Source organism: Acanthisitta chloris, unplaced genomic scaffold (genome assembly GCF_000695815.1).
Source record: "Acanthisitta chloris isolate BGI_N310 unplaced genomic scaffold, ASM69581v1 scaffold301, whole genome shotgun sequence".
Lineage (NCBI taxonomy): Eukaryota > Metazoa > Chordata > Aves > Passeriformes > Acanthisittidae > Acanthisitta > Acanthisitta chloris.
In genome coordinates this window covers 114,901-126,612 of record NW_008654169.1, presented here as the reverse complement: position 1 = coordinate 126,612, position 11,712 = coordinate 114,901, and the positions used below count along the sequence as shown (strand labels likewise).

At 40.6% G+C, this 11,712-nt stretch overlaps 1 protein-coding gene across 1 annotated transcript in view; it reads left to right on the top strand.

The window, feature by feature from the left end:
• Positions 1–415: 415 nt before the first annotated feature.
• LOC103810470 (thrombospondin type-1 domain-containing protein 7B-like) overlaps positions 416–11,712 on the top strand; it is a gene marked incomplete at its 5' end in the record, with an annotated part of 101,931 nt that continues 90,634 nt past the window's right edge. Inside the window, 2 exons of the mRNA XM_009083365.1 lie at positions 416–610; positions 4,831–5,094. Coding sequence (XP_009081613.1) covers positions 416–610; positions 4,831–5,094 — 459 coding nt within the window. The remainder of the gene's footprint in view (positions 611–4,830; positions 5,095–11,712) is intronic.

Genomic DNA, 11,712 nt, shown 5'->3' with positions numbered 1-11,712 from the left:
GTAGCAGTTTCATATCCATGAGTAGCATGTATATATGCATCACAGCTTGTGAATCCTGGCCTTGACCAAATATGTTTTCTGGCACATAGCTGCAGGGTTCTATCTTTTCTTGTTTGGTTGTACAATGCATCATTGGCTAAACTGTTGCCACAACCCTTCAAATGACTGCCTTCTTGAGAATATTGAATTTATATCATCGTTTAGATAACATACTGCTCAAATAAGAATGTGTCTTTATGGTTTTGTGAAGTGTCTAGCTCATCTGTGAGTGACACGTGAATAATGACCCCAAAACAAATCAGCTTCATCCTATTAATCCATGAGAGTGACTCTCACATAGAACACAAGGACTGACTGCACAGAGTATGATGCAATATATGTAAGAATATAAAGATTCCTGCACCTTTCCTTGCAGATGTGACATGCCTGTCGGAGCTGGATGGAGCTGCTGACGTTGGTGACTGCGTGCGATGGGCAGGAGCTATGCCATCCCTTGTCCAGGAGTGCTTCATTCCCTGCAAAGATGACTGTACATTTACCCCCTGGTCTAAATTTACAGCCTGCTCCTTTGACTGTGAAACAACTAGAAGTAGGAAACGGTCACTCACAGGTATGATATTTTTAAATATTTGTGTGTTGGTGATACTTGTGAGTAGCGCTCTCAGGTGTTGGGGGACTGATGTTGGGGTTGTGGGAAAAGCCAGACAGAATAGTGATCATCCTTATTTGATTTTTGGTCTGATACTGATCATTGCCTGCCTTAGGCACACACGTTTCAGTATGATAATAGTGCAGAGAAACTCACTGGTGGAAAGGTGTTTTTAGACATAAACCGAATGAAACAGTGACCATGCTTTGTGCCAGTTTATCTGACCTATTAATCTGGGAAGCATGCAGCAAATACCTATAAAAGAGTACAAATCAGTGTGATTTTCTGCTTAAGACTGTTGAAATCTGGAGGAAGATTAAAACTGGGAGTTTTGTGCTCAGCAGTATCCCGTAGTTCAATAGGGCAAATTAATACTATGAATAAAGAAAAAACAGTACTATTAGAACAGTTCTGTTTGATCTTTTTATATGTATTCATTAAGCTCTCTAGTTCAAATCATTCCATGGAGCAGTTTGCCATACTTGCTGTTGTGGTTTGTTATTATGTTATTTGAATGCTGACCAAACTGAAAAGCTTTAAAATTCCTAAACATTAGTACGTTGGAACTGCTTGTTTTGCTGGGAGTTGTCTTCCCCCATGTGTAGTTAAATCAAATAAAAATGAATTATAGTGTTCTTAGAAGGTTTACAAGAAATTTGCTGTTATTGTTATCCTCAGCACTGATGTCTTTTCATGTTTCTGTGTTGTGTTTGAGACCTATGGTGTAGCTGACTTGAGTTTGCTCCATTAATAGAGGTGAAACTTCAAAGACTTCTTCTGTGGAGTAGAATGCTAACATTGCTGTAAGAATATTGCTGGGATAAAACCTGGGAACTGAATGGCAGCAAAATATGGTAGCCACTCCTGCTCCTTTCTTCTAGCCTCACTTGTCCTTGGGTGCATGGCTGTCTTGCTATTAGGGTTGTTACTGGTGGAATGTTCCAAGTTTTTAGTAACTAACAATTACAGCACACATATATAATGGCTTCATGCTGCCTTTCATCAGTGTGGCTCATTAAAGGATAAAGATTTTTTTCTTTTACATGAAAAATGGTATTATACAATGCTCTATGGTTTCTGGCAAAGAACATATTCTAAAATGTTCTCTGTATCAATGCTTCTATGCTTATAGTAGGAGAAATCCTTCATCCCTAGCAGAATAATAAGTACCTGATCTTGCAGAAAATATGTAAGAATTAAGTGAACACTTACTTTCAGGTAGTTTTAAATCTGAATTTTCTTGATGAACGTCTGTGCAAGTTGCATAACGTTACACTCCTATCTATCCTCTTTCCTACCCTGTTCTACATCAAGCATACATACTTTCAAGTAAGTGGGCCAAAAATTGTTTCTGATATTCAGGTTTTGCTGGGTTGTCTCCTCACACCACCAGTCTCTGCTCATATAATCTCGCTGGGTTTCCTTCCTCCCACCAGGATGAAACTTATGGTCTCAGCTCATGCCCAGTAAAGGTGTCCTGAGAAGCAAGTGGTGAACATGCAGTGGGTGTCCTGGTTGGGGACAGCACAACATCCCAGAGAGAAGTAAGGGATGACCAAGTCAGACATTGGGTTTGGTTTGGCCACATTTCAAAAAGAGATTAGTGCTGACTTGTATCTGCATAAAACTTCATGAAAATTGGAGGTAGCCAAAAGTCTTGAAAAAATCTCATCCGTAGGAACTCAGACCAAAGATTTAAGGAAGGTGCTGTTCTGGAAGGTATTTCATGATGTTTACAGAGCTCTTTATCCAATTGCATTTCACTTCTCTGTAAGCATGCATGAATTGGATCTCCTGTTCACCACTGCATGTGTGTCTATGCTCAAGTGAACCCTTTGGCTTCATTATAAGAGTTCATCAATAATATCATTTAGTGGGAATCTGCTAATTATTTGCTAAGTAGGTGCTTGCCCTCCACTCAGTTTTTAGTAGCATTACTCATTTTTGCTTTGTAAGTCATCATCAACTCTACATATAAAATCAGTCAGTACTTAAGAATTGAAAGACTTATTATAGAACAGATCAAAATTCAAAGTCATTATAATGAAAACACAATTTTTAGGTGAGTCTTCAGTTAACACAGTCAATTAATTCACTGTGTTATGGATACAAAGCATTATCTCTATTTTTAATGTTTCCCACAATTTTTATGCATTTTGAACTACCTCATAGTATTTAATGTATATAATATTTGTTAGTGTTCAGAAATGTAATTAAAAAATGAAATACTATTTAATTGAAGGATTTATGCCCTCAGAAATTTTGGAGGTGGTATTTTTGACAGTAATGTTTAAAGCAGTCTGTGAAGATGATAAAAATAGCACCACACTAATTCTAAAAATATTTCTTTGTGAAGAGTACGGGATCAATGTCACTTTTGCCCTCAAAATAAGGTTTTCATAGCAGCTTAATTAGAGGGAAGATTCCAACAAAACAGATGGCAGAGCAAGTTGGAAAAAGAGTCATATGAGTGTGAGATTGGTGGGAAGATTCCAACAAAACAGATGGCAGGGCAAGTTGGAAAAAGAGTCATGTGAGCGTGAGATTGGGAGCATCCTTATCTGAGTCTGATGTGACTCATATCATGATGGCAAAGCATGGGCACATCCCAAATTCCCATGTTTACTAACACAGTGCAGAACATACAACTGTACATATAGAGTGAGTTTATGACTCCTGTCAGCTTGTCAAGCATAAAATGCTGGAAATGCCACTAGAGAGCTCCCAATCTATTTAAAGCCTTTTGAAAGACTTTCTTTGAAGTATGAGGAGTTGCACCTGAATTTGCTCATAAATATATACATAAAATTGTAAACATATATATCTCTACAGAAAATATAAAGATGCTGGCATTATTGGATTTCTTTGTGTTTATTATCCCTTTGTGCTGGCAAACTTTACATTCCCCAGAACTCTGGCAATACAATTTTGAAAGAGCTGGGGCTTGAAGGACAGTGATATTAAGGGTCTGCAGTCAGTGGCCTTTACTTTGGAGGTAGATGTTTGTATGCAAACAGGGATTGATGAGACTCAGCTTGTGTGTGGTGAAATGACTCTTGGTTCCAGGCTAGAGAGAGGTTGTTGTGTTATATAACTTATTTTTTGTTTTCAGTGTCTTACTTGTGTGCAATACCAAAGGGAAAACATTTCTTTTGGGATCAAAGCTTTAAGAACCTTCTGCAGAAGTGTTTTTAGTGTGTCCAAGATCCCCAAGGAAAATTTTCAGCATGGGATACAGATGCAGTTTGTTACTGAAGATGAATTCTCCCTTCTGTGCAGATGCCAAATGCAAAGACATTCCTGAGCTCAGCCAGCATCAAGATCACTTCACGGCACGTTGGCTAACCTGTGCCAAGAAAAGCATTGATTTTATCTTTAGAGGCTGTACACAGACAGACATTTGTTCCCTTGTGCAGTTGTAGGGATGCAGGGAGCATGAACTCTCTTCTTTGCATTATTTCTTCTTGTGCTGGGGACCCTTTCTCATACCTTGAAATCCTGCAGGATCAGGGCATGGAGAGTGCAATTGCAGAGAGTTGTTACCACAGGTTTATTTTGATGCTGCTGTTTCCTTAAAGAGCCTTCTTTTAAAACCTGGTGAAGGAATAGAGCAAAGGAAAACATAAAAGCAACTATAACCATTGAAATGCTTTCCAGCCCTAATAATTTACTGAGGATTATCTTTTTCTGTTTGCTTCAAAGCACGGCTTGTGTGCAGAGCGCATCTTTAAGTAATTTGTAAAGTAACCTCAAAGAAGAAGTTGTGGCTAATGTGGAGTCCTCTGGAAGTTGTCCTGGCAACCATTGATTGCAAGCAACTAGAGACAAAACAATCAATTTATTTTCATCAGATAATTAAAGAAAAAATGAGATTATATGAAATTACAAAGCAGTTTCTGGGCAGACTGTTCCTAGAGTAAGACTTTATATTTTGCTCCTTGATCTACCCATCAAAACAGTATTTCCAAGTTCTCTGGTTGCCCCTGGAGATAAATACGTTGTCCTTGCACACCAGAGCACTGGCAGCAGCTAATAGATGCTTCAGAAACATTCCTGGATATTAACATTCAGATTGTCTTGGTTCTAATGTGTTGAATTCATGCAAGTATAAATAATATGACGTGTTGTTATCAAGAGTAGCAGATGTTAAGCTAACAAACAGGTTTCTGTGGTTGGAACAGGGCGAAGCAGAAAGCGAGACAAATGCCAGAACACAGAAGTTTATCCTCAAGTTGAAACTGAGCTGTGCCCCTGTGAGGTGTTCACCTCCCAGCCCCATGGGAATTGGTCTGACTGCATTATTGGAGGAGGTCAACCCGAGCTGCAGCTGGGAATGCCATCCCATGGAGCCCCCAAGGAGTGTGGCCAGGGCGTGCGGCTGCGAGCTATTGCCTGTTATGATAAGACTGGCAGACTCGTGGAACCATCTCACTGCAGCAGTTCAGGTAAGGAGACATAAAACAGCCACAACACGTGTAAATAGCCTCAGAGCTGAGCACAGTTACCTGCTCCATGTTCATTTTGGAGCTTATCATAGGTGTGTTCTTGCTGGAATAGCTTTCACAAGTTTGCTGTGAGTGTTGAACACTGTTCTTCAAATATCTTCTTGTTGCTGTTAATGCTGAGGTTTTCCTCAGCATAAAGGTCTGCTGGCATTTCTGCAATGGAAATGATGTACAAGAAGGCTAAAGCTGGCTATGCTGTCAGAATAACAGAGGCATTTCTTTTATTTCTCTGAAAATCCCATAGAAGTATAAGCTTAGGAGAAGGTATATTTCAATCAGCATTTTGTTTGAAGTTATCTCCTACTTCAGCTTTTACTCATTTAGAAATTTTTGTTCCCTTTCACTAATTTTGGAGGTTTGTGTGGTTGTTTTCAATGAAGAAATTAGGAATTTTCTTGAGATTATTATGTTTAATTACAAAATCCCTGTGATGTCATCTGCTTTCCCTCATGCAAAGCACACATGGCTTCAGCAGCCAGTGGTCTCCTCCTTGCAATTATGTGCAGTCTTAAGCTCAAACTGATCCACTGTGTGTATTTCAATGTCACTACTTGCTGAGGCTCTAGGCTGTGTTTCTGTCCATCTGTATTTCATGTATTATCAATTAGCCTATATCACACAGAAGGAGGGCAAAACTCAAATCAAGTGGGAAATGTCATTCCATTTTGGTATTTTCTCCCAGTTTCCATGATTGGCAGTTCATCGCAGTCACAGAATGGTTGGGGTTAGAAGTGACCTGAAAGGTCATTGTGTTCCAACCCCTGCCATGGGGCAGGGACACCTTCCACTAAACTGGATTGGTCCAAGCCCTGTCTGACCTGCCCTGAACACTTCCAGAGATGGGGCAGCCACAACTTTGAACAACCTGTGGTAGTGCCTCACCACCTGTACAGTGAAGATTTACTTCTTAATATCTAATCTAAACCTACCTCTGTCAGTTTGAAGCAATTCCTCCTTGTCCTATCACAGATATAAGCCTTTATCTTAAGAGCAAATTCTATAGCTGTGCTACCCCCAAACCACTACTGACTTAGAGTCAAAAGGCTTGGGACACCACACAGTGTGATGTAGTATGTTGGAAGACTGCTGGTGAGCTGTGTGGTGGGTGGGGGAGAAATGATATCTCAGGAGGAGATTAAGTAATACAGTGCAAGCTATGAATGTTCCTGAGTGTCTAAGGGAGCAGAGAAAGCAGTGGGGCTGCTCTGTGCAGGGTCTTCAGGATGAGGATCAGTGGCCTGAGCAGCATGCAATAAAAGGAAAAAAACTCTACCCTAATGAAGTGATTCAGTCCTGGAGTGAATTCCTCTCGCAGCTCTTGATGGCTGTTCCAGCTGGCTGCACGGGTTCATAAAGCAGCTTTCCATGGTTTGTGTTTCAACAATGTGCTTTTGTACCAATTGATTATACCTCTGTGGCCCATGAAGAAGGAGTGCTATACCTTTCCCCTACATTACCTTTTCTTCTGCAGAGAGGGAGCTGCTGGGTTTTGAAAAGTGGGTTTGCCTGTGGCGTGACTTGTTCTTTTGAGAAGCTCAGGGGTTTTATCTCTATTAAAAAGGAGAGGTTGTCTATGCGTGGGGCTGTTCTGAATAACCTTGAAGACTGTTTTCTGTCTGTGATATTTATGTGGCATTTTTAATGGCCTGGCTTCTCTTAGGGAGGTAATAGGGAGTGGTAGCTCCAGGGGATTATTGTTGGCTTTCTTGTCTTCAGCTTTTTATCTGGGCAGAAATGATTACAACACTGCCCTGGCACAGGGCCCATGTCAGAGACCAGAGGAGTGGTCAGTGCTGTAGACCAGATCCTTCTCACATGCCTTTCCTCCTGCACTCCATTTCCACAGTGCTGTGAAGACCTTTAGGCTTAGAAGTGGGATGTAAAGGAGGGGTGAGATGTTTCCACCTTCTGGATACCCCATAAGGATTTCCCCAAGGGTGAACTATTAATCTTCAACCAATCCCTGTTTAATACCCAGCATGTATAAGCTCTGAATTGCTACCCAGTGTTGAACACCTTCTGTTCCCTGCAAGGCAAGTGGGAAAGCAGTGTTCCCTCAGTCTCCAGAGGACATGGACATTTCGGTGACTTTGGGTGTAGAGTGTCTAAAAATGGGCAGAAAGCTCCATAGGCTTCCATCACTCAGGACCTGCCTTCCAGTTATGTGAAGATACATCTGATATTTATGGTCTCTAGAGCTGGGAACTTTCAAAATGCTCTTCTGAACACATTATTGAATTAGTGATAGAAACAAATCATTACCTAATTAATAATTAGCAGAATGCTTTTCAACCATAATAGAGAAGAGCAATTTACAGAAACATGCAAAACTGCTAAGCCCTGAGAAATTATTCATGGCAGTGTTTTTTTAAGCAGCTCAGTTTGCCTTGTTCACAATTAGTATCAGGTGACCTTTTAACCTTTGCTAGCTGACCATGATTGTGACTAATTAAGCCATTGCCTTATATATTGAATGCCAATCATTGTGGTATCTGGGCATTGTTCTTACCTTATGAGATGTGGGGTAAGCATGTTCCTTTTTTATTTCTTTCAGCTCCTCTGACTCCTCTTTGTTTCCTGCTCTTTTTCTGTTGAAGAAAGTGCTTTTCTTTCCTTTCCCTTGAACCAGGACAGAAGTGAGAAGTTGTAAGACTTAAAACTCAGTTCTTTGATTGGTCCTTTTGAAGAACTTCTACAAAATGTGGAAAGACAGATGTAAGGATGCAAACTGTGCCTCAAGAGTAGATTTTATAATGTCTCAAGTACACATAAAAATGTTACAGATACAGGTTATGCCTCGACTAATTTACCTATCCTCACTGCTATTTAATTGTTTGTTAGCTCATGATCATTAGGTATGACTAGCTTAAAAACACAAATCACAGACTTTTCTGAATTTTATTTCTTACTGTATCAAACCTTTTCTCTGAGATCTAGAAAAAGAACACACTTTCTCTTTTCCTGACTGGCTTTTGTGATTAGACTGCTGCTTCATTTTGGTGGCATCATCGTTTTCCTTGATCACCCATTCAATAAGCTCAAGAAATGAGTGACCTGCAGTTTCTAGTTGAGCTAGTTATTTTCTCCTGTACCCAGTTCATTCTTCCTTTTCTTCCTTTAATTTGAAAATGCACTTGTGAAATTATGGATAGAGGTAATTATCTCTAACTGCATTACAAAAATGTAATTGATAGTTTGCCTCAGTTTCCCTTCCCATCAGAGCACTGCCTTATATTAGCTATCAATACTAGCTCACTGCTAATCCAAAGGGTCTCCATTTTCTAACTGGTGTCTGGAGCATCCTCTTTGGACACAGAATTTTCCTTTTAATTGCAGTTCATCCGCTTCTCAATCTGTCTTCTGAGTTGCTCGTACTATTTTTGAATTTCCATCTCCTTTGTTTTGAATGATTTCACGTTGTCCCTTTGCTTCTCTTTCTTGTATGCTGTGCCAACAGGGTTTTTTTAATCTTAGAGGAACATAGGGTGCCTCATCTGTTCCAAATCAAAGGCTGGAGATGTCTGTGCTCCTGCATGGAGGTGCTGCTTTTGATCGGACAGGCAATTTGTGGAAAGCAGGAATTTATGAACAGTGCTTTTACTATTCAAATTGTGCTGTGCTCGCAACAACAGGAACCTGGAAGAAAGGCACAACAGACAAATAGATCCTGGCTTTAAATCACAGAGCAGCTTCAACCTGCAGTCACCTTAAAAAGCTTTAATTATCCCTTAACTTTATGAAGGGCACAGCAGGGATGCTTATATACCTCCTTATTATCAACACTGCAGTGTTGTCTTGTATGTGTTCTAGCTGCTGGTGGACAAATCAAAGAGGACTGGGATTGCTCAGATAGTTCCTTGGCATCTGCAGATGCAGGGGTGTCACTGGGTTTCTCCCAGGCAGGTTGCTACACTGCTGCTGGGAATGCTGCTGACAAGGGCACTCCTTGAAAATGCCAGTTTTAGTCCCAGTTGGGTGGGATTGGCAAACACAGACACACCAGGAGGAGTTAAAAACTTTTTGGTGATGAGAAAATTCCTAGTTTTTCTGGTTGCTGGAGGGATGTTCCCAGCTCTGAGGCACATCAGGGCAGAGTGTGTCAGCAGTGACAGTGCAGCTTCTGTCCTGATCAGCCTTGTCCCCACTGTTGAGAGATTTAGAACAGTATGCAAAGGTCATGGATCAGGAATATCAACTCCTGCTGCTGAAAAGCAGGCAGTATCAAGTCTCATGAAGTTTGATTTTCTGAAAGGTCATCTCAGAGTAATGTTGTATTTCTGCCTGGGGTGTTTCCCTGGGGTTTATACTCCTGTGTGTGGGAATTCTGGCCACCAGCCTGATAGCCATTGCATGACCTCCCTGTGAGCTGACACAGGGACCTGCTCTGAAACCCAATGGGGTGGCAATCCCAGCACTTTCATTTTAGGAGAAAATGTGCTGCATTCAGGTAGTTTTTAATCCCTAAATTTTGATCATCATTCTGCAGAATTATATTTGTGTAGCTCAAAAAGCTATAAGCAGAACTTAATAGGTTAAAGAAATGTGGGCCAAGTCTATGCTGGCCTGATAGCAAACTTATTGCTCCTCCAAGGTAGTAATATTGGGGAAAAGAAAAAGTTGGAAATGCAATATTGTATAGATGGCTAGTTATTTCTGAAAGTGTATAAATTCTGGCAGTTACTGTAGTATACATTTTCCATGTCTAGTCAATTTTATGTTTAAGAATGAAATTGTTGCAGAAATCTCTGATTTTGTTTGGAAAGTCTTCAGAAATTGAAACTTTTCTGAACAGAAGTTTCACTGTGTTTTTGAAAATATTCTTAAATGTTTAATTTCATTCTTAGCTGAATGAAATTTTATAGCTGTTAATTTCAGAATCCAGCTAGGCATTCTCTCTCTGTATTCACTGCCTAGCAATAACAAAGACATCCCTGTGTTATCAGCACTTCAGCACAAATCCAAAACACAGCCCCATACCAGCTACTGTGAAGGAAATTAGCTCTACCCCAGCCAAAACCAGCACAATATCTCTCTGTGACCTTTTTATTCCGTGACTGTATTTTATTATTGGCTGTATTACTACTAGGACAAAGCTGTTCAAAGACTGCTTGAGGAAGAAGTTTCAGCTAAAAATTCACCTTATTTTCTGCCCATCCCATCCCCTGGCACAGGAATTAAGGCTGGATCACAGGTGGCTGAAAGGTGTTGCCAGTCTCAGACAGGACTGTCCTGCCCTCGAGTCCCAACTTCAGGACTCTTCAAAGCCACTGCCACCTTTGACTGGTTTTTTTGCTCTCTCACAGCTAAGTAGCTTCTAAATTTAGCCCTGAAATCCTAGCTGGGCTCTGCTCTGGACTCTCTCTGACAATTCTACTTGTCTCCTTGGGTGTGTGGTGACACTTTTAATTACAGCTGTGGCTGCCAGGGATGCTGTAAGCCCAGACACAGAGCCTGGGAAGGGCCTGCCCTCCATTTCTTGTTTGGCTACAGGATTTTTTTTACATATTGTTCTCATAACAGTGCTCGAAGAACATTGATTTATTCCCTATATTTTCCTTTCATTTTATCCCCCCCCCTCTCCCCCCAAATCTGTTCACTACAAGAAAATTTGGCCATGGTTCTTCTTTTATGGATGTTAAAAGACTTATCAAATGAAACTGGATCACAAGACAACTGTTCAGACATTGAGTTCTCTGTGTTTTCCTGGCAACAGAATCAAAGATAAACAACCATCAAAAAAGTTATTTCTGAATGGGTCAAACTGGCTATCAAAGGAGCTTATTTAAAGCAAGGTAAGACTTCCCCTGAGGCATTAGTACATAGAAATGTACATTCTGCTAGGTCTTTATCTTCTTGCAGAAAGGAAGCATGCATCTTACTAGAAAATATTTAGAGAATTGGCTATTTGAGCAGCATCCTCTGTAAGTGCTGCGTTTAGTCATAGTGATGTCTGTTGTTACTCCTTGGCTCTAAATACAGATCTTTATTGCTTCTCTTTTTGCCCAAATTTCTTTTATGCTTTTTGCTGCATTCCATAAAATGACCCTACTGAAGAGGCAGCAGTACCAGGCTCTGTGCAGGAATGGCTTTTTTACGAACCTCAAACAAACTTTCTCGTGTTTTGACGCTCACTCTCAGCCTCCTCTTGCTGGACCACCCCTGCCCACTCCAAGTTTTGGTTTCTATTACTAGGCTCAGTCAGCTTTTATTTGTTTTTGACAGGTTGATTAAAGCTCTTCCATGGGAGTCGGGAATGTTTTCAGTGTAGAAATTGTAACTCAGTGTAGAAATAGTCTATGGGAGGTTTAGGAGAGCTGTGATAGCAAGTTAATGCTCAGCCTCCTCTTGCTGGACCACCCCTGCCCACTCCAAGTTTTGGTTTCTATTACTAGGCTCAGTCAGCTTTTATTTGTTTTTGACAGGTTGATTAAAGCTCTTCCATGGGAGTCGGGAATGTTTTCAGTGTAGAAATTGTAACTCAGTGTAGAAATAGTCTATGGGAGGTTTAGGAGAGCTGTGATAGCAAGTTAATGCACTGGGTGATCTCCTGATTCCTGC